Raw genomic sequence first — 23,791 nt, 5'->3', positions numbered from 1 at the left:
GTAAAGACGCACCATCCAACACGCGATTCGGCCGCTGAAGATTCGAGAACGATTCACAAACATCCAAATTCCGATTATTGAAATATGTCAAGTAAAGCGGAACTAATACACAGCGCGGTCTTCGGGACGCAATGAGAAACTGACCGCATTGCGTCCCGAAAGTAAACATAACTTGTCTTAGACCCGGGTAATGCCAATGCTCAACTCACGGCTTTAGCTCAACTCATGCCGCTGGATGAGAAACACAAGAATACCTGACTTCTGCTGACATCCGCAACTAACTACGTCAACGTAGTTTTACTGGAGATAATAGATATCATATGTATATAGAACCAGATGCTACACGACAGACTCGATTGCGTTAGCAACATTGAAGTATTGAAAACCAGATGCGTTAGTAAACAGCCGCCATCTTAAAGCAGAAGACTTCCCTAGTAGGCTGTTGTGAACCTTCCAAGTGAACCTAATTAACTTTTTATCTAAAATACTCCTAAATCGGCAAAATCTTGACTTGAATCTATCTTCAATACAGTTTTAAAACTTTCACATGTCGAAAGTAGACAGAAGGGAAATTATGGAATATCCGGAGCAATTTTAACAACTTTAACAGTTGATTCACAAAATTAAATGAACTGAATGTAGTTTAAAGCTGCTGATACAGAATGGGGACTTGAGTATTTTATATACTGTTTTAAAATGTTAACTTGATACTGAATTAGTCGTTTATTTTAACCTGAGAGGCTTTTTATACAATTTTTGTAACTAATGCACGAAACATTAAAAGCATCTAATAGCTTGGGGGATTTATGGGATTTTCCACTGAGGTTGTTGGTGTGTTTTGCTTTTTTAAGACAGTTTACAATATTATTTGCACGTTTTACTGACTGACTATGCCATTTCTGTTTGTTATTTATAATGTTTTGTGTTTGTCACTGAATAAACAGGTCAGTTTCTTGTTACCAACCGTTGTGTGTTATTCAAACTCACCTAATTTAGCTGGCTAGTTGTTATCAAGGGTACTAAAACCTTTTTCAATATGAGTCTGACAACTAAGTAAGGAGGCTAAATAACTTTAAACTTTAACACATGCTCAGATAGGTCGGTATCGGTATCGGCCAGTATCGATATCGGATCGGAAGTGCAAAACGATATCGGTATCGGATTGGAAGTGCAAAAACCTGGATCGGGACATCCCTAATGTCAAATACTGGGATCAGGGCACACGTTTTAATACGGAGGTGGCTTGCATTTTGTGGCTGACTGTCCACCGAGAATGCCACTCGGCCGACGACCAGCGGCTTGTTTGCACACCCCCTTCTTCGTGTGCCCGGTGTTCTGTCAAATTTTCAACCCCATCAGAAATTGCAACTTTGTGTTAAAAATGGCCGCGAATATAGAGATTACAAGTAAGCACTACAAACTTTCTTTACTTTCTTTAATCAAAGGACTATTTACTTACGATTCATCATCATGGACAGACATGTAGAAAAGTACTCCTCAGACACATCCTGCTATGTTAACTGCACACAAACTGCATGCCGCTCTTGCGTCTTCGCCGTGTAGTAAAGCATTATTTTACGCCATATTCGTATTGACCATGTGGCAGCTATGCGCTCCTCCGACATCGGCCAGTTTGTCCGGCGGTACTCTCCAGCTGCCTCCCCGGCAAGCTCTCCTGTCCGCAGCAGGGGAACGAGCTGTAACTTGCTCGCCGCCTGGCGGGTTGCCAATCGGCGAAGACAATCGACAACCCCGCCGCCATGTGATACTGTATCTTCCAGGCTAGTTTTGTGTGATTTTTCGCTTCGAAAAGCAAAAATAAGACTTTGAAACGTCACTCAGTTCGGGTTAGCATGTCGGCTAGCTGTCACGCCTCTTGGTTTGTTCACATTCTCCGAAGCCGGGGCAGGGAAATGACAAAAGCCGGACTAACTATGGTGCCATAAAATATCGCTCGGTGCGACACTATAGGTGAAGTCAACAGTTTTGACCATTATGGAATAATTTTGCATTGTCGTACTGAATAAATGTATTTTTATTATTACATATTCCATTTAGCACAAGACTGTTATATGTCATGACCATACCATTTATTTAGCAATTGGGGAAAATTCTTCGATAAAAAGAATATCCTGTAAAAATATTGCAGTAGAGAGACTGAAACAATGACATTGTGCGGCTCTCATCGATACGTTTTCCTCGTTCTGAATAATTCCCACTCAATGGGCTGAATTCTAAATCAGATGAAACCATGACCCTGCCGACTTCATCCTCCTGTTGGGGACTCTAGAGCCCTATAATGGTAGGCATGGCTAAACGGCGGATTTAAAGACTAATTTCTCATCATCTGCGCTTTGCCAAATTGTTGTATATAGTCGAATTGTCTCAAAATATGGTCCTAATTCACATAATAATGCTATTTATGACTTTTTTTATCCTGTCGTACACACTTTAAAAACAATATAGCTAAGCCATTTATGAAATTTTGAATCGGGAGTAGTTTATTTTGCTCACCCATCAAATTACACTTGTAAATCAGCTTTGACACTTTCTTTAATTAGCTGATTTAATTGCATCTCAAATGGAGAGCATGTAATTACACATTGTGGTTGGCACCTGCAGTCATCCAGATGCATCCAGGTTCTTCGCTTTATAAGGCAATTCAAAATAGGTCAAGTCTTTAAATAACCTACAGTATCTCTTGAAGAGGTCGTTAGTCTCCATTCCCCCAAACACCACCAACAGTCCTACCCTGTTTTTTCTTGTCTTCTTTTTTGTTTTTGTGCACCTCTCTTTTGTGTTAATCTGAAAATAAGTGGCTAAAACACTTCAGATTGGTGTCATTTTCAAATTTTTAGGTTATTTTTTAACAGGTAATCTTTTTGTAATCGTTTTGCCAAACAATGCTATCTCCAATTCTAAGCAAACTTTAGACTGCCTGTGACACAATAAAGTTGTTTTTTCATATTGCACGCTGTATTTTATCCTCCTGAATGAAATGGAGCACTTGGAAGCAATCGATGTATTTATTCAATTTTTTGAATCCCGCGCTACAAAAATGAGAGACTTCCGGCCACGGTCTCGGATTGAGGAAGAAGGCGGATGCGACATTAAAGGTAGACATCATCTTCACTCTACAGCCATACTATTGTATGCAAAAGGACTGCAGATCCAGCTGATTTTGCGGATTCATTCATTTATTTTTCGCGTCATGCCAGCCCAATGTGCTGCAAACTTTTGTTGCTACACCAAGGAGAGTGGTGTGAGCCTTTCTGGGTTTCATAAAGATCCTATTCACCACGAGGAATGTAGCCTGGAACTCCAGACTCACCGCTGTTCCAGCTATTGAGTCTGGCCACCAAAGCGGATAAAATTTCCAGGGCGGAGCAAGCCACAGCAAACAGACAGCGGATTGGACCAATCAGCGACGGGCGGGACGAGGGACTTGCACGCAGAAGTAAACATACGAGGAGAGCGGAGTTTATTCAACATGGCTAGCGCGAGACAGACTGTTGTCAATGACTTGTGTCAATGTGTTTTTGGTAACTTAAAACTGATTTTACTGTGGATTGGAACACATTCTCGGCTCTCCTCTCCTCCTGTTCGCCATCTGTGTTGTTGTGGACTGTGGAGACGACTTCCGACGCGGAAGAGTGACGTTGCTCGTTAAGACACGTCACGCAAATAAACGAATCTGATTTGTCGATTGATTTTGTACTTGCTCGAGAGGCCGTTAGTGGGCTGGGTCCCAGACTGTACTCTCAGTGTTTGAAAAAGACAGGGAGAACAGTCTGGCCGTGCTAGGCAACGAGGAATGTGCCTAACAAGCCGAACAATGACGAGCCGAAACTTGCTCGCCGCCGGGGGCTGGGTACTCTGCTGACGTCATCACCCAGATGGAGGCGCCAGAGCACTACAATGACAGGAGGAGCTAAATAGCAGGTTAAAAGACTCATTTCTCGTCATCTGCGCTTTGCCAAATTGTTTTATATAGTCGAATCGTCTTAAAGTATGATTTTAATTCGCATAATAATGCTTCTTAAGATTTTTTTTTTTTTTTTGTGGTGTCACATGCACTTTAATCTACAATGAAATACTCTAATCATTTGGCTGTTTTCATTGTTCTCCTTTGAATTTTAATAAATTAATCACTAATAGACGTCCAGTCCATTTGCACTGGGAAGCAATGGCAACTGGCCGTTTACCATCTTCAGTGGCAGCCAATGAGTTAAAGGTACCACTGGGTACCTTGAATAACAGACGCAAGCGATCACATAGTGCTGTAAAAGCACAATGACCTTTGAAGGAAGTAATTTGGATTTTGCTCTCCTGGCACTTAAAGTATACAATGAAAACTTCTGCGGTATGAAATACATTGATTTGGTGATAAAGAAGTAAACCTATTTCACACTACATAAAAGAACCATCACATTTAGGCTTTGTTCAATTGCTGATAACTGTGTGTGTAACTGTGTGCAATAGCGGATATAGAAAGAAATTGACAACAAAGTCCATTATACATACATTAAAAATACTGTATGGATTTGAGCTCCATTTTTTGGATAGCATAACAGATTGCACATTTTAGGAAGAGGTAATGATGGTTGAGAAGACCTGTTTTTTAATATTTGATCTACTTCGTTAGTTAAAGGTGTTGGATGTGGTTAAGGTCAGGACCAGGTTTGTCAAGTTCTTCTGCACCAAACCACCCCTTTATGACGGTGGACATGATAGAAAAATAATTTTCGATAACTGCATTGCCAGTTGTTTAGTTGTTGTGAACTGTGACTGAATATTTTTCTGTTGGTGTGAAGCTGTTGTTTCAGTGTTTACGCACTTGCTGATGCTTGCACCTGCATAATTGTAATGTAGATGTAGATTGTAGAACCAATCAAGTTTGTTATATATGATTACAGTCATGTGCTGTGTTGAATTAAGTAAGCAGTGCTTTCTCACAAGGTCCCCATTTATCTGTAGCACGCGCACATACTAGTACAATGAAAGGATTGACAAATCCATGTTGGAAGTGGTTACATTTCTGGTACTTTAAACTGCATTAAAAATGCTTTTCACAGAATAATAATGTGTTTCTCACCTTGTCTCGGTTTTCCAAGTGTGTGAGTAAGCTTTAACAGCTCATGCAAATGTAAAGCAATTAATAATGAAAAATGTTCCGATGCTCTTAGTTTTATGAATTATGTATATTAGTAACTTGTTCTTGTCAGTTAGTGGCAGAACTAAAAATGCACGCTCACACCATCTTGTGGTCAGATGTCAACAAGTACAATTCCTGCATAAATGCACAGTTTTACTCGTTCCCTTTGGGGTATATTCCAGATCATAATGAAATTTCTCAAAACTACATTAGTATGGAACAGTGCACGACTGGTATCGTTATAAAAAAGAAAAAAAAAAAAAAAAAAACTACCATTGGCAGTGACATTATTTTTATTTATTTTACAATATATCAGAGTCAAAGCTTTACATTTTGTTGGTCATCATCTTTATTGGGCATGTGCATATTTCAGTAACATTCATTTGCACATCATATAATACAAACATTGCATATAACATCAATTTACATATAATTTTATAATCCACCATGATTTACATGATATATTTTCATCTCTGTAAGCATTTCAGCATTAGATTTTTTTTTAAATTTACATTTACATCTATTTGGGGGGGGTGGGGGGGGCAGGCATGGATGAAACAACATTTCCACGTTCCACCCAATTTTACAAGGATGTTATCTTTCCACAATTATTAAACAATGCATAACCATCGCAAATAAGGTACATTCACAGTCAAATATATACACCATAAATCAAATCGGCTCATAACCCTAAATGCTGTGTCGCAGGTCAGTGCCAAGATTTACCATGACATATGACTTTTAGTAATATAACTATATGTGTAACATTTACCTGTCATACTAAATGACAAATCATGTTCCCCTTAAACCAAATAAAAATCTGACATGCACACTGGAGAGTCACTGCAAAGTTCTGAAGCCTTGAATCACAAGCCAATGCATTAACTTACAAGCACCAGTTGCATCTCAAACGACAAAAAAAAAACTTATAAAAGCATTCAGACACAACTACACAACGAATTCATTCAATAATTTAAAAATGAGCTTCCGAGACGCACAAAACACCAGCAAGCACAGAGAGCAGCAGAATAAAGGTAACACTCTGCATCAGTCAACACAACGATCTGTTTCGACCAGTTACAGAACATTCATACATTTATGTACCACAGAGCACAAGGGGTTACTGTCGCTAGAACACACACGGACAGCGTGGGGAATCTACTGAAAAACCAAGACTCATTTACACTTTGGGTCTTCTCTAAAAAGCTTGATATTGCCATACTGGATACACATTCAAGTTTGGATAATTCCCAGTGGAAGACATTAGTGCCATGAAATATGAATCTTAAGAGAGTTTTTTTTCCCTTCTCAGCCAAAATGTACATGTGAATTTCTGACCAAAGGTGGGGTTGTCATTGGCGAGGAGACACAACTATATTACCACACGTGCTTTAACTATAACAAATCTGCACCTTCTAGCTGACAAGACTATTAAGAAAGTGTGGTTTTATTTTACAGATGGAAAACTGTCAAAATGATAGTCCTTGGCTAGGTATATTTTATTAGGGGAGTTATTCTGGTCACATACAGGCCACCATTATTCAAGATTAAGTGCATCATCTCAATTTCTTATTCACATATTACTACTTTACATGACTTTTAAAATAGTGGTGTGTTGAAATTGGATGTGAACATTTTGCTAATTGCACCTGCAAAAACCTTCTGCTGTGCATTTTTCAGTTTTTTCCCCATGCAAAGTAGAGTTGTTGCTTTGTCAAGTGATACAGTAGTTGACTAAAACCTGAAAATATAGCCTTTATATATCAGTTATTTTCACTGATTTCAAGTATAATTCTGCAGTAAACTGTGTGCAAATGCAAACACTCCTACCTTATTTGAATGTGTGCGTTTCACTTATCAATGTTAAACAACCACATTCAAATGGAATGGAAGACCCACAAGAATGCACGTCACAATCAAGTGGAAATCCCTGAGACAGATCCATTTGATTGGGCGTTTTTTTTTTTTTTTTTTTTTTAACATTTGGTTTTGTGCAAATAAAAAAAAAAAAAGAATGAGAGAAAGCAGGAGCAACACAAACAAGTTCTACAATGCTAACTTGGCTAGGCTTATTTCAACTAGCTGAATTACTTGTACATGACAACACATTTATGTGCAGGATTGAAGAATGCAACCAGTTCTCTGTACTGACATCAAGCTAAAACATCAAAATTACTCAACATTGGACCTTGTCCAGACTGTTTGCATCTTTGAGTAATTGATTTTGTTTGGTCAGAATAAAAAAAACTGGGACTGAATTTAAAGACGTGTATGTAGTATTTTGCTGCCATTCTTATTTGTGTGTGCTCATGCATACTGAAGCTTATTATAGTGAGGCGTGTGTGTATGTTGTGATTGAAAATTGTGGCCTGGCAAGGAATGTTGCAGATTTTAGTACCTTAATTTAAAGTGTCTTTTAAGCTTTGTTAATTTTTCAATATAACATCCTCATGGCAGTGATTATGCAACGCGCATTTCAAAAACATCGATATTCTATATGCATGGCAAACGCATCCTGCTGAAAGGGAGCAGATGGAGTCAGTCCTTCTGTGTGCCCGGCCAATATCCTTTCAGGAGTAGCGGGGGATGACTATAATGGTAATGATGACGGTAGTGCCTCAGTCTGAGAAGAGACTGGCAAAAGATTTGCGGAGACTGCGTATGGTTTCAGCCTTCACCTCATCCTGGCTAAGGCTGGCTCGTGGCGTTGGTGTTTCTGGAATGTTGAAGGTATTGGTAAGAGACTGGGATTTGCTATAAAGAGAGGGGATGGCAATAGAGCAGAAGAGGCTATTAACTTCATGCAGCAAATGGATGGAATGGAAAGACTGGACCGTGGAGAGGAGAGGAGAACGAGCTGAACCCTGATGATCAAGAAGCGCATTCCATATTGCTGTACAGATTGAGGGGTATGCTTGAAAGTGATATGAATAATAAATGAAGCATGTTACTGGATGCTATGTGAAGCATGGCATATATTTTTCATCCATTTAAATATTAATCAAGTTAACCTCGATCAAAGATTTTTTTAACCGTTATCTACAGCATTCATACATGAATTGCTTTGGGAGTTTTTATTACTTTTTGGTCACTTAAAAACCTGTACAACATTGATCAATCAATTATTATGTAAGTTGCCGCAGTTCCATCTGAATCCTAATTCTTGACTGCAGCGGTGCCCTCAAGAACAAGATATACGTTTCATGATCATCTTTCCCCATTAATTAATTCATTCAGTCATTCATTTTCAATGCCGCTTATCCTCACGAGGGTTGCGGAGGTGCTGGAGCCTGTTGCAGCTAACTACGGGCAGTAGGCGGGGTGCACCCTGAATTGGTTGCCAGCTAATTGCAAGGCACAATGAGACAAACAACCATTCACTCACACACTCAGACCTACGGATAATTTTGAGTGTTCAATCAGCCTACAATGGGAGAAAACCCCTGGAGAAAACCCACGCAGGCACAGGGAGAACATGCAAACTCCACATAGGAAAGCCGAAGCCCGGGATTGAACCCTTGGTCTCAGAACTGTGAGGCGGACGTGCTAAACACTCGGCTAACGTGCCGCTCTTTTCCCATTAAACAAAGGCAAATTTTAAGTTATCTGTTCTTACCCTAAAATCTACTTTTTTCTTTCTTTTTTTTTTTTAATTCATAATGAGAAAAAAATAGTACATAGAAACACTTTATTTTAGGGGCGGACGTGGCGCAGTTAGTAGCTGGAGTTGTCCTTGGACCAAAGGGTCAGTTGTTCGACTCCCGGCTACGACTGCCCATCGTCGAAGTGCCCTTGGGCAAGGCACTGAACCCTGTTTTGCGTTCAATGGGTTGACAGCGCCTTGCATGGCAGCAGCCCCATTGGTGTGTGGATGTGTGCGTGAACGGGTAAATGTGTGCTAATGTAAAGCGCTTTGGGCATGGTAACCATGCAGATAAATGCGCTATATAAGTACTGTCCATTTACCATTTTAGAAAATACCAGAAAGAACTAGAGTGTAAAGCAGACATGTCCAAAGTCCGGCCCGGGGGCCAAATGCGGCCCCTGGTCAAATTTCATCCAGCCCCCAGCCTCTGTCCTAAAATCAATAACGTCTGGCCCACACACAGACCTAATAAATTGGTCAGCAGTACTGCTACCAGCATATGAAGTAGCTTACACACTAAATGCTACTCCTCATTTGCCCACTAAAAGGCAGCAGCACTCTAAGCAACATTACCCCATGTGACCCTTTACTCCCAATTTTCTAAAATGACGACTGTCAACAAAAAAAAGTGGACTGTGACGGCCGATGCTTCAAGGATAGGTGGAAATTGGACTATTTCTTCACTAAAATACGCAACAACTGTGTCCACCTCATTTGAAAAGAAACAGTCACTGTTTTTAAAGAGTTCAATGTGAGGCGATATTACCAAACAAGACACACTGACATGTACGACAAGATTACAGGGAAGATACGTTGTGAGAAATTGAAGCAACTTGAAGCTAGTTTATTTCACAATAGTATTTCGCAAGAGCCCGAGAGTCGAAAGAGAATGCCACTAAGGCTAGTTGTGAGATTGTTGAAATTATCAATTGAATAATTAAAAATAATAATAAAGCAAATGTGATGCACAGAATGGCTTGCTAAAATTTGCTTAAATATATTGTTCTTAGGGCTGTCAAATGATTAAAATTTTTAATCGAGTTAATCACAGCTTAAAAATTAATTAATCGTAATTAATCGCAATTCAAACCATCTATAAAATATGCCATATTTTTCTGTAAATTATTGTTGGAATGGAAAGATAAGACACAAGACGGATATATACATTCAACATACTGTACATAAGTACTGTATTTGTTTATTACAACAATAAATCAAAAGATGGCATTAACATTATTAACATTCTATTAAAGCGATCCATGGATAGAAAGACTTGTAGTTCTTAAAAGATAAATGTTAGTACAAGTCATAGAAATTTTATATTAAAACTCCTCTTAATGTTTTTGTTTTAATAAAGTTTGTAAAATTTTCAATCAAAAAATAAACTAGTAGCTCGCCATTGTTGATGTCAATAATAATTATGGTGCTGAAGCCTAACACCCATAAAATCAGTTGCACCCAAGTGCCATCAGAGGGCGGAAAAACACCAAAAAACACAAGTAACGAGTGGAAATGACACTTTGCTGTCATTTTAATCTGTTTGAGCCGGGCATGTGCGTTAAATGCGTCAAATATTTTAACGTGATTAATTTTTAAAAAATAATTAACGCCCGTTAACACGATGATTTTGACAGCCCTAATTGTTCTACGTAAAAAGCGTCAGCCAAGGTCGGCCCCCCAAATTTTTACGACACCAAATCTGGCCCCCTTTGCAAAAAGTTTGGACACCCCTGGTGTAAAGGATTAAACATTTTTTTGCATCGTAATTTTATGAGGCAATCCAATTCATTGTGCTGCTGCTTCTGCTGTACCCACCGAGGATTTTGGAAGTACTCGCAAAGATTTGGGTGTACATACAAGCTACACACTGGAAGGCTGAAGCTTGGATTTAAACCCCCAAATTCATAAATGTCAAGCTGGTGTTCCAACTAATTGGTCACAGTGTCACAGTTATTAATATGAAAGGACACGAATGTATTGTTTTAAGATTGCAGAAAATATTAGTAATTGTAATCATTTTTTAAATTCTTTTTGTGTTTTACGGTAGCACCAGAAAGTTGAAGAAATGGAAACAATGTCACTCTAATTTGATTAGAAAATTATGACAAAGTTCATGGTATGTACAAATGAGAATCACCTCAGTATTTGTTTGGCTCATGAACATTGAAATGAACCATTTTGAGACTTGAGAAACAAGCACTGATCAATCATGCACATTCTAGTGAACAGAAAATATATCTCATGCACATATCAAAGCAATATGTAGTTCATGTAATTAGAAGTGAGAGCAAACTGTTTGAAATGATTAGTCATATTTACATTAAACATGTTTAACTTGCCATTAAACAATTGTTAATGCGATGTCCTCACTGCACTTACTTACTTCAGTTGTGGGGAACTGCTCGCCGCTGTGTTCTCTTGGCTCGGTTTTTGTGGGGGCTGGGGTTTTTGTTGCACCGGGGGGCGTCCCCCCGGGCCTTGGCCAGCAGGTCGTGGCTGCTGGGTGGTGGTCCCACCGGTGCGGCCCTGCTGGCCAGCGGTTCTCTGCTGCCCCCCTTGCGATTGCTGTCTAGGCGGCTGCGAGGGCCTCTGTTGCTGAGGTTTCTGACCAGCACCTCCTGGCGGAGGTCTTTGTTGCGGCTGGGTAGCAGACTGTTGCCTCTGAGTTTGAGGGGAGCCTCCTTGACTTCGCTGAGGAGCTCCCTGACCTGGAGGATCACCTGAACCCAGGTTCGCTGCGGGTTGCTGGGCCTGTGCAGCAGCACCTTGCTGAGGAGCACCTGATGGGAAGAAACAAACCCATTGCATAATATTTAACTTCTTGACTGGACTTGGAAATCAACAAAAATTGATGATGTCTGAGAGATCATTAGTATGCAGTACTGAAGTATATACACTGCTGGCTAAAATGTTTGGCACCCCTTCAATTCTGTCAGATAATGCTAAATTTCTCCCAGAAAATGATTGCAATTACAAATGCTTGAGTAGTAATATCTTCATTTATTTTGCTTGCAATGAAAAAAACACAAAATAGAATGAAAAATAAATAAATAAATAAATAAATATTCATCATTTTACAGAAAAATCCAAAAATGGGCCGGACAAAAGCATTTGCACCCTCAGACTAATACTTGGTAGCAAAACCTTTAGACGAAATTACTGCGAACAACCGCTTCCGGTATCCATCAATGAGTTTCTTACAATGTTCTGCTGGAATTTTAGACCATTCTTCTTTGGCCAACTGCTCCAGGGTGTCTTCTCCAAACTGCCATTTGAGATCTCTCCACAGGTGTTCTATGGGATTCAGGTCTGGACTCATTGCTGGCCACTTTAGAAGTCTCCAGTGCGTTCTCTCAAACTATTTTCTAGTGCTTTTTGAAGTTTGTTTTGGGTCATTTTCCTGTTGGAAGACCCATGACCTCTGAGGGAGACCAAGCTTTCTCACACTGGGCCCTACATTATGCTGTAAAAATTTGTTGGTAGTCTTCAGACTTCATAATGCCATGCACACGGTCAAGCTGTCCAGTGCCAGAGACAGCAAAGCAACCTCAACACATCAGGGAACCTTCACCATGTTTGACTGTGTGGACCGTGTTCTTTTCTTTAAAGGCCTCTTTTTTTCCCCTGTAAACTATGTTGATGCCTTTTCCCAAAAAGCTCTACTTTTGTCTCATCTGACAAGAGAACATTCTTCCAAAATGTTTTTAGCTTTCTCAGGTAAGTTTTGGCAAACTCCAGCCTGGCATTTTTATATCTCTGGGTCAGAAGTGGGGTCTTCCTGGATATCCTACCATAGAGTCCCTTTTCATTCAGACGCCTACGGATAGTACGGGTTGACACTGTTGCACCCTTGGACTGCGGGACAGCTTGAACTTGTTTGGATGTTAGTCGAGGTTCTTTATCCACCATCCGCACAATCTTTCGTTGAAATCTCTCGTGATTTTTTTCTTTTCCGTCCACATCTAGTGAGTTTAGCCACAGTGCCATGGGCATTAGACTTATTGATGACACTGCACACGGTAGACACAGGAACATTCAGGTCTTTGGAGATGGACTTGTAGTCTTGAGATTGCCTATGCTTCCTCACAATTTTGCTACTCAAGTCCTCAGACAATTCTTTGGTCTTCTTTCTTTTCTCCATGCTCAATGTGGTACACACAAGGAAACAAGACAGATGTTGAGTCAACTTTAATCCATTTTAACTGGCTGCAATCGTTATTGCCACCGCCTGTTATGTGCCGCAGGTAAATAACAGTTGCTTTTAATTACAAAATTTAGAGAAGCATCACATTATTTTTCAAAGAGTGCCAATACTTTTGTCCGGCCCATTTTTGGAGTTTTGTGTAAAACCAAAATGATGATGATTTTTATATTCATTCTCTCTGTGTTTTTCATTGCAAGCAAAATAAATGAAGATATTACTACCAAGTATTAGTAATTGCAATCATTTTCTGGAAGAAATTGGGCATTATCTGACAAAATTGCAGGGGTGCCAATACTTTTGGCCAGCAGTGTATGTCACTTAACTTTAGACAGCTCATGATCAGTGTAGATCTTGTAAAATTACAAAAGCAGCCAGACATTTAGTGAAGTTGAGCAATTTTAAAGCAATTTAAAGTTACCAAATTGGGTTCTTTACCTGATGATTGTGTGTTTGTATTTTATTTTATTTTTCTAATTAATGACTGCAACATTTTAGACCACTGTGCATGACTTGAATGTCCAGAATAGAACTACAGTGTGCCAAATGTTAAGTCACTGGATAGACAAGCTGACTGACTTACCTGTTATTTGTTTAAACTGTATACAGCCCGATCATCCATTCAACCATATACACATATTCTATTTATTTTCTTGGGTGCTACAAAAGTACTGGCAATATTTAACCAAAAGATACAGTATGTCAATATATACTTCAGTTCTTACCCTGAGGTGACGGTCGCTGTTGAGACTGTGGAACTCTAGATTGGGATACAGGCTGAGGAGATACTGCTTTCTAAAATTACAAACAACATAAAAAGTAAGAAACACAAATAATACTCATTACGAAGAAAATAGATTCACACTGCCTTTTTACCTCTGCCCTTAAATACACGTTTCCTACTGATCTTGCTATTTTAGCATGGAAGCAGCCATTCAGTGCTCAGATTTTCCACTGACACTAAAACAACATACCCAGCAAGGAAATGCTCCAGTGGAGTGTGACCTGGTTGATAACCTCACAGGGCCAGTAGTAATGTGTATATCCTTCAAAAGTGTGTATAACAAGAAATTACCGCATGTAGATGGATGTGTGATGTTCATCAGACAAAAAAATCTTCAATATTTAAAAAATAAAATAAAATCTTTCCATTTAACAATCAACTAAATCCAGACCATTTATTTTCATTTTGGTCGCACGTGTGCTGGAGCCTATCTCAGCTGACTTTGGACGAGATACAGGACACACCCTGAAAATATATCTATGCCTAGTTTTGCTTAGATTGTATTTCTTTTCTGATATATTTATTGTTCAGTCAATACTTAGTTTACCTGTGTAGTTGAAATACGGCCAGTGGAGGAGCTTGAAGCAGGTAGAATCATTTGGTTCATTTTCGAAACTACCAATTCTGCTATCTGAACACGATCCTCATCTTGCTGGTCACCGATCAGTGGCATTGAGCAGTCATCTACCTAAAACCGGTATGACAACGCATTCCTAGATCATTTTTAGGCTCATACAACTTGTGTTTTTGTTCTGCTTGCGAGTACCTCTATAATGTAGTCCATTCCATCTTTACCATGAAGAGCCTCCACAGCGCAGATATCCAAACCTCCAAAGATGTTAGCACAAGTGTCCACCCACATTCTATACCTGTAACATCATGTTAAATGCATCTGTTCTGTTGAACAACTTATTAGACATATGAGCCCTCTTACTTGTCTGACATAGCCACTTGCTCAAGCATCGATGAGCCAGTGTTGGTTTTCCAATTGCCAGAAATTGATGTTCTCCTGTTGAATTTAATAAAACATTGAGAAAATTTGCTTTTTGTACAGATGGTTATTTAAAGAATGGGTAAACTCACATGTAGGCCTTGTAATTTTCACCAATCTTTTGAATGCGGACATCATACTTAGCATCAATAAATGGCTCAGATGTGGCATAAGTCTTGGTCAGGGCAACAACACTGGCAATATCTTGAAAGTCATATTGATTGTCCACTTTCACCTATATTAGAAAGCATCCAAATATATTAAAATGTGACTATGTTTTAATGTGTTCTAATTGAAGAATCAGAACCACAGTTCTACCTTTCCCATTCCTGAGTGAGCGTGGCCCATCTTTATCACCACAGGAAATCGAGAAGATGTTATCTAAAAACGAGTGACCATAAGTCATTAAAACTTTCACAAAGCATCATAGCAAAGAAAAAAGTACCACTCTTGCATTTCTGCAGGGAATTTTCGTTATTATATTGATTAAATAATCAATACAGAAGCTCAAATTAACCATATCTCATCTTGAAACAAGACACAGACCACATGGGATTGGTCCCATTTGGCACATGAGATAGAATATTGACGTGGAGGCCCTTTACAGTGATGACTGCCTGCTAGCGCTAGTGAAAAGATGTCATAACTCACCATTTCCCTGTGGTTTGGATAATAAACCTGCTCAATCAGTGGAAACTCCTCTTGACCAAGCTGTTTGTGTAGCCTCGACATCTGTGCAAACTAAAATAAATAAATAAAGCGCACACAAAAAAATTAAATAGCTTTTTTTAAATACCAAAAAAGTTCCTCAATTTCATTTTACAAGAAATTTTGAGAATATCGTGAAACCTACCACCCATGGTTTGTCACAAAAATTGTAGACAGAGTGTAAAGAGTTGACGCTTGGTAGTCCTGCATACTGAAGACCAATTACTACATTTCGGTGGTCTCCATTCTTGTCCATGCTGAAGGCATGTTGTCTGATCAGTACAAAGTCTGGTTTAAAGGATCTGTAATACAACATTAATAAAATTTAATGATTAAGACGTTAAAAAAAAAACCTGCCTGGTCCACTTTGAAAAATTACAGTTAAAATAATCTTACATTTATTACAGTAAAGGATAGACATTATAGTGTATTTTAAGATTCAAGAAAAATAAATATATGCATGCATAAGAAACACCAATCTCTATCCTCTACTTACTTAGTAAGCTTATGGCCATTCCTAATTGCATCAATGCTGACTGTGTAGTTGCCTGACGAATCAGCCACCATGTTGGTTTCGGAAAATTCCGCCTAGAAAGACAAGCGATGGTATTTATTACCATCAACAAAAATCCAATTTACGGGTAAACCTACCTGTTCAACTTTGATGTCAAATTCACCACCATGGACCTTTTTTCCTCTGAAAACTCTAACCCTGTATATGAAAGAAGGGTAGGGGAGGGGGTGATCAGATTGTTGGTCATTAACCATGCAAATGCTATTGTCAGATATTTACTGACAATTACTTTTGTGTGCCAAAAAAATGGAAACATTTGGATATTTAAATATACAGTGCCCTCCATAATTATTGGCACCCATGAAAAAGATGTGTTTTTTAGCTTCTAATATATATTCTTTTTATTCAAATAATATGGGACCTTAATGGAAAAAAAGAGAAGAATCCACCCTTCAATACAATTGCATTCATTCAGTGGGGAAAAAATCCCACATAAAGAAAAAAATATTTGACATCAAATAATGTGTGTCACAGTTATTAGCACCCCTGGTGTTAATACTTTGTACAACCCCCTTTTGCAAACAAAACAAGGTCTGGGGACTGAGATGGCCATGGGGGGAGCTTGATTTTGTGTCTGGTGAGCCATTTCTGTGTAGATTTGGCCATATGTTTATGGTCATTGTCTTGCTGAAAGACCCAGTGACGACCCATCTTCAGCTTTCGGGCAGGGGGCAACAGATTTTGATTTAAAATGTCCTGGTATTTCAAAGCACTCATGATGCCATGCACCCTAACAAGGTTCCCAGGGCCTTAGGAACCGAAAAAGACCCAGAGCATCACTGACCCACCCCCGTACTTCACAGTGGGTATGAGGTGCTTTTCAGCATGCGCATCTTTCGTGGCACGCCAGACCCACTTAGAGTGTTTGTTGCCAAAAAGCTAGATCTTGGTCTCATCTGACCAAAGCACACGGTCCCAGTTGAAGCCTGGGACCGTGTGTATTTTTGTGTGAGACAAAGATTGAGCTTTTTGGCAGACTGTTCGCTATTTGGTTTGGGTCTGGAGACTGGCTAGGCCCAGAACCTTGATATGCTTTTTACGAAGTCACTTCTTGGTAATTCTGGCTGTCTGCATCAGGTCATTGTCATGTTGGAAGACCCAGTCACCACCCAATTTCAATGCACTAACTGAGGGAAGGCGGTTATTCCCCAAAATCTCAAAATACATGGCCCTGGTCATCCTCTCCTTAATACAGTGCAGTCGTCCAGTCCCATGTGCAGAAAAACACACCCAAAGCATGATGCTACCAAACCCCATGGTTCACAGCAGGGATGGTGTTCTTGGGAGGGGACTCATCATTCTTCTTCTTCCAAACACTCTGAGTGGAATTAAGACCAAAAATTTCAATTTTAATCTCATATGACCATATGACTTTCTCCCATTACTCCTCTGGATCATTCATGTGGTCATTGGCAAACTTAAAACGGGCCAGGACATGTGCTGGTTTGAGCAGGGGAACCTTCTGTTCCATGCATGATTTTAAACCATGACGTTTTAGTGTATTTCCAACAGTAACCTTGGAAATGGCGGTACCAGCTCCTTACAGGTCATTGACCAGCTGTGTAGTTCTTGGCAGATTCCTCACCATTCTTAGGATAATTGAGACCCTACGAGGTAGATATTCATGGAGCCTCAGGCCGAGGGAGATTGACAGTAATGTTTAGCTTCTTCCAGTTTCTAATAATTGCTCCAACAGTGGATCTTATATCACCAAGCTGCTTGGTAATTGCCCCGTAACCCTGTCCAGCATCAAAGAGGACTATGATTCTTTCTCTGGTGTCTTTGGACAGCTCTTTGGTCTTGGCCATGTTAGTAATTGGAGTCTTCCTGATTTTGTGGGGTGGACAGGTGTTTATATGAAGCTAGGCCTCTGAAACGGGTCAAAACGTCAGTCTAGCTCCACTCCACTTATTCGTTGGACTTTTTAAAGGCGACTAACAGGTCTTTAAAGCTCACAGTTCTTCATAGACAGGTGTTTAAACACTTATTTGCAGCAGTATAATACAACTAAATACTTTAAAAATCTGTGATTTCCAGTTTTTTTTCTCTCTCTCTTTTTCCTCTCACAGGGCGGCACGATGGCCGAGTGGTTAGCACATCTGCCTCACAGTTCTAAGATCAAGGGTTCAATCTTGGGCTCGGCCTTCTTGCGTGGAGTTTTCATGTCCTCCCCGTGCCTGAGTGGGTTTTCTCCCAAAAACATGTTTGGTAGGCTGATTGAACACTTTAAATTGTCAATAGGTATAAGTGTGTGTGTGAATGGTTGTATGTCTCATTGTGCCCTGCACGTAATGAATTCAGGGTTCCCTGCTTACTTCCCATTAGCTGGGATAGGCTCCAGCACCTCTGCGACCCTCGTGAGGATAAGCGGCATGGGAAATGAATGAATGAATGAATGTCTCTCACAGTGGACAAGCACCAACAATTAAAATTTCAAACCCGCCCATCATTTCTAAGTGGCAGAACTTGCAAAATAGCAAGGTGTTCAAATACTTATTTTCCTCATTGTTAATACAGCAGTTCTGTTTATGCGAATGGCTCAGTCTAGTGTTGAAAATGAGAAGTGGAACAGTGTGGAGGCTGAGTTCAAGGCTCTTGTGTGGGACATATTCAATTAAATTTTTTGTAATTTGCTGCGGGACACTAAAAACTGAATCACAGCCCGCAGCTGGCCTATGGCTGTAAGTTGGACAGCTCTGCTGTGGTTGAATACCAGACTCAAAATTTTTCATCTGTGTGATTATGAATGTGAATTGTGTCTAAATACACCCAGCATTTGGCTGGGTGTACCCTAGTGAGACTATCACTTGTTTTTCACACTTTCTGAGGGAAAAATGGGTCAATTATCTTTGGCTCAAGGCATTTGTGAAAAGAGTGCTACGCACCAGTTTCAACATTTAAAACAAGCATGAAAATGTTTTTCTATCTTACACCAATATTGCGCAACACCGAAATAAACTCATGGCATCCCTGTCCATTACACACTTGATAACTAAGCTTAAGAACGATAAACCGATACGTTCGGATATCCGGTTTTACAGGTGAGAGATACAGCTGTATCTATAGTAAAGTTACCATTCGACAGTAATTAGCCATTAAATATTCAATGAACCGATAGTAGAGATAGAATTCGGCTTTCGCGAGCACAAGAATTGGCTTCTAATGCCTAGTTCAATGCATTGCTTAATATGATAATAATTTAGCTTTTACTTCACATGTCACGCTTGTGTCATTCATCACACAGCGCACTTAGATTGTGACTGCACGCATGATATAATATGGAAAAGCACCACGCACAGTCGTGGTTGCCTAAACTTCCCATGGATTTTGGCAGAACTGCTAGTAGTCGCCGTCATAACCTGATCGTCACGGGCGCGTCATAACAACGTGAGAGCTAACAAAACCACTATAACGCACGCTCCGTAGCGTTTTCTTCACAGCCCAAAATGAAACTAGTAGTGGCAACGAAACAACATGCTAAAACAATGGACAGTTTAAGCACCACGCCAGCGACGTGCAGCGATTGATTTTCAACGGACTTTGAAGTGACAAAGGCAGCTAGATCTGTTCGCATGGGACAGAGCTAGTGTGAAGTGTGACGCGGTACAGAGATCGTGAGTTTTTAACCCTGAAAAAATAACCCACTACAATGGTGGAAAGGGCAGCATATTGTTTCCACGAAACGCAGTCTACTTAAACATGAACATGTGGATCAGTTGATTTTCCTCAAGAAAAATCTGCCCTTCAAAAAAGATGGACAGTGATGAGGAATAAAAAAAAAGGAATAAAAAAAGGTGGAAACACAGGCATAAGTGAATGACTTTGCTGTGTATAAGGTTAAAGTAATGATTATAGACCTGTCTGTCTAAAATGCTATGTTTTTATTCCCCCAATTATACCAGTGCACTTAAATTACTTACCTATTGTGTTCAAAACACCAGGAAATACAGTAATTAAATAACTGCACTTTATTGTTGTCTGTCACTGGAGTTTTATTTTATTATCAATCCCATCCAACAAAATGACGGTTATATAGTAAGCTTTATTTTTTTATTTTTTTCATAAAAAAATAAACATTGGTATGAAATTTTGTTGCTTAATTTTGCTACTAGAAATGTAATCTTTTTTATATGTTTAAAATACTTTACAAACACACACAAAAAATGTTTACTATCGTACCGTTTTCACTCTGTATCGAACCGTATCGTTCTTAAACTGTATCGAATCGTATCGAATTGCTTGGCCTTAAAAATGTATCGTTTTTTAATCAAAGCGTAACTAGAGATTTCCCGATGGATCACGTCATTTTCAAAGTATCGGAATCGGCAAAAAAATATAGGACATGCCTTTTTTCAATTACTGTATATATATTTTTTAATTTAATCGTTTTGTAATTGTATTTAACGTTTCAAACATAATATGTTACACTTATCCAGAGTCTTTAGTTTAGGCTTAAGATAGGGTTATCAAATTTATCCCAATAATGGCGGTAATTAATTTTTTTTTTAATGTATCACGTTAAAATATTTAACGCAATTAACGCATGCACTGCATTAATTGTCGCGCTCAATCTGTAATGACGCCGTTTTACCTGTATAGAGAGATAAAAGGCAGTGTAAAATGAGTAGAGTGAATTTTGGCAGCCTTTGGAGTCTTTTTTTTAATTGGCTAAAGCCTTACAATCCTTCTCCCTACGATTAGAAATATCATGGGAAGCAATGTGGGGAAGCAAGGTAGCAAATGATCTTTTTCTTAACACATTAAGTTACTCCCCAACGCAGAGAAGATATATCATTTGATAGCACTACGCACAGTCATGGTTTCACTTCCCATCATGCATTGGGGCATGGCTACTGTATCATTTACTGAAAGCTCAACAAATACACTAGATGGCAATATTTAGTCACAATATACAAAGTCACAAGTCTTTCTATCTGTGGATCCCTCTCACAGAAAGAATGTTAATAATGTAAATGCCATCTTGAGGATTTATTGTCATAATAAACAAATACAGCACTTATGTACTGTATGTTGAATGTATATATCCGTCCGAGTTTTTTTTTTTTTTTTCTTATTGCATTGTCAAAATGTATATGATCGGGGGAAATTATCGGAAATGATTGGAATTGAATTGGGAGCAAAAAAAAAAGCAATCGGATCGAGAAATATCGGGATCAGCAGATACTCAAACTAAAACGATCAGGATCGGATCGGGAGCAAAAAAATATGATCGGAACAACCCTAATCATAACCTGTGTATCTAGATACATATCGAATCGGCTTCATGCCAGAGATTCCCAACCCTATTGATAACCCAGTAACGGATTAATCAATGATTATTAAACGATTATGAAAAGTCATGATTATCATGACTTTTCATACCCACGTTGTGGCCCACATTACAGTCTAGACGAGGCTGCACTTCTGCTCTCACCAGTCAGTCTGCTGGTCGTCAATCACCAAGAGGATCTTAGCACTGCTAGAGACCCCCGCCCGGTCGGCCGCCTCGGATAAGGTGGCTGCTGCGGCGGCCGTGGTTTGCTTGACAGCATTGGATATGGACGAGAAGAAGCCGGAGCCTCCGCCCGCAGACTGTTGCTGGCTGACGGGCTGACGCCTCTCCGACGGCCCCGGGGACACTGCGGGGCTTGTTTGCTGCTGCTGAGGCGGGGGCTCGGCGCGCTGTTGGTCGCCCATGTAGCCGTTGGGCAGGTTGGACATGAAATTGCTGTCCGAGAGTCGGCGGCGAAGGTAGTTCATGATGGAGACTCTGTGGTGTACAGGACGACAAAAAAATAGACGTGTCCGCCCACTGGATGCGTCGCACAAGTTGTCATGTCGAATTGGGCAAATTCAGAAAGGGAAAATAAATTTCTGGCCAATTATAGGAAATGTATCATTGAATTCTCCGTCATCATGACTCGTACGCATGCTCTTTACAGACGCCTCGAATAAGCATGAGTAATCCGATTTGATTCGGGTTCAAAAATCGATTTACTGAATGAAATACGAAATCTACTTGTACGACAAAGCCTACCTGGGAGTTAATCCAAGTGTTACGCCCTAAAACGATGTTGATGTCTTACAGTGTTGCACAGGAACACCCTAGGTTACATGTATTAGAATTGACACGCGAGTCCTCTAGGTCGTGCATTCATCAAAAGTCCTTCCTGCTTCACCACTGTGGCCCCTGCGTCCTTCCTTTCAGTTACAGTTTTCCCCATAGCCCTGCGTCACCGCGGATCATTCGAGTGAGGCGGCCTTGGGAGGGGTTGGTGTAGCCTGCAAGAAAGGATCTGTGTCAAGATACCTAGGTTGGAACAATACACTTCCTGTATTCTGCCTTTATTTTTGGATTTAAATGGAAAATAAATCCAGTGTAATTGACGCAAATTAGTTTCTGCTCTGTAAGTACATTATATTTGCTGAATAGATTGTCTTTTATTCATCTTGTTATAATATAGCAGCTCATACAATCCTGTTATAGTTCACGGAGATTCCCAAGTACTTCCGGTTGTAATTTTGAAAGTATAAGTAACTTGATAGAGGTTTGTGAGCAAAGACATGAATTGGTGCTGAGGAGAGAAGCAGCAAAAAGGGGCGTTGCACTCTTTCAGACATGATGCCTCCTGTTGCCTCACCATAACGAGCACGACACATACGCTTTGTTGCTGCAGCCTTAATTGCCCAAAGCAGCAGTTACATTTAGACTTCATACCATTTTTCACTCTGGTGTCAATTTACACAACAATAAACACTATCTGCACGATTTAAATACACTGCTCAAAAAACAATAAATAAATAAAGGGAACACAAAAGTAACACGTTGTAGATCTGAATGAAATAAATATTTCTATTAAATACATACCTGTCAATCCGAGGCCATTGGCAATCCTACAAATAGTGACGTATGCCCTTACAAATTGGAGACTAATTTTACAACGGTGTATATAGCGTGAAATATGAAATAAAAGTAAAACTCAATTTTTATAATATGAATGTATTGGTAATATTGTAACAAACAACCCGGTGCAATCAAAGAACAATCAATATTTTGAACTACATCATGATTACTAAAATTTAACAGTGACTTTTGTTATAATTGTATGTAGCACTTTTGGCAATTTCTATCATGTCTTGATGGCTGCACTTCATGGCACTTCAGCTCGCAATTCAGTTTGACTTGAAGGTAGTTCGTTAGTGTGTCCAAATAAAAAAGGTCAATTGATAAAATTAACTTACCGAGGCAATTTTGAGTCAGGGAACATTTCTTTTGCTAATTCTGAGACGTGATCAGCAATAGTTGCTGGCAAGTTGTGTTCGGCAAAAAAATGGCACAATAAAATTTCCGCTTTCGTCACTTTTCATTCTGCAGACTTCATCTTTATGACCAGTGTTGTTAATCTTACTTTTAAAAAGTAATTAATCACAGTTACAAATTACTTCTCCCAAAAAGTAATTGAGTTAGTAACTCAGTTCCTGAATGTAAGAGAAATTAGTTACTTGGCAAAGTAACTGGTGTGACCTTTCATGGTTTTTTTTTTTTTTTTTTTTCATAAAAAAAAAACAAAAACAAAAAAAAACATAGTAACCTTTATGTTTGGAAGTCATTTAATGTTGTGAATCAACCGTTGAAGTTGTTAAAATTGCTCCCATTTTTGCATTAGTTTCCTTCTGTCTTCTTCCGACATGTGAAAGTTTTAAAACTGTTTCATCATTTAAAGATAGATTC

At 39.4% G+C, this 23,791-nt stretch overlaps 1 protein-coding gene across 3 annotated transcripts; it reads right to left on the bottom strand.

Annotated features, from left to right (window-relative positions):
- Positions 1 to 5,458: 5,458 nt before the first annotated feature.
- syn1 (synapsin I) lies at positions 5,459 to 22,328 on the bottom strand. Of its 3 annotated transcripts, none has more exons than XM_057830770.1 (14): positions 22,097 to 22,328; positions 21,494 to 21,829; positions 16,137 to 16,197; positions 15,982 to 16,073; positions 15,631 to 15,787; positions 15,429 to 15,518; positions 15,096 to 15,158; positions 14,870 to 15,012; positions 14,721 to 14,795; positions 14,553 to 14,655; positions 14,334 to 14,474; positions 13,728 to 13,797; positions 11,181 to 11,581; positions 5,459 to 7,871 (listed from the first exon to the last, which is right to left on the bottom strand). In XM_057830770.1, the coding sequence occupies exons 2-13, from the start codon at positions 21,817 to 21,819 to the stop codon at positions 11,181 to 11,183; spliced, it is 1,722 nt and encodes a 573-aa protein (XP_057686753.1). In that variant the 5' UTR covers positions 21,820 to 21,829; positions 22,097 to 22,328; the 3' UTR covers positions 5,459 to 7,871. The 3 variants fall into 3 exon arrangements, with proteins under 3 accessions (XP_057686753.1, XP_057686751.1, XP_057686752.1); XM_057830768.1 differs by having other exon boundaries at positions 5,459 to 7,909; positions 11,185 to 11,581; XM_057830769.1 differs by having other exon boundaries at positions 11,185 to 11,581.
- Positions 22,329 to 23,791: the final 1,463 nt, after the last annotated feature.

The sequence above is a fragment of the Corythoichthys intestinalis genome, chromosome 3 (assembly GCF_030265065.1).
Source record: "Corythoichthys intestinalis isolate RoL2023-P3 chromosome 3, ASM3026506v1, whole genome shotgun sequence".
NCBI lineage: Eukaryota > Metazoa > Chordata > Actinopteri > Syngnathiformes > Syngnathidae > Corythoichthys > Corythoichthys intestinalis.
Note: the sequence above shows the minus strand (reverse complement) of the source record. Positions and strands in the feature narration are given on the sequence as shown.

Coding starts and splice junctions, on each gene's coding strand:
- syn1 (XM_057830768.1), bottom strand. CDS start 21,819: ATGAACTACCTTCGCCGCCGACTCTCGGACAGCAATTTCATGTCCAAC. Junction 14,656..14,720: donor CAAGTGGCTATGTCAGACAA/GTAAGAGGGCTC, acceptor ATGATGTTACAG/GTATAGAATGTGGGTGGACA. Junction 13,798..14,333: donor GCCGTATTTCAACTACACAG/GTAAACTAAGTA, acceptor TTGTAATTTTAG/AAAGCAGTATCTCCTCAGCC.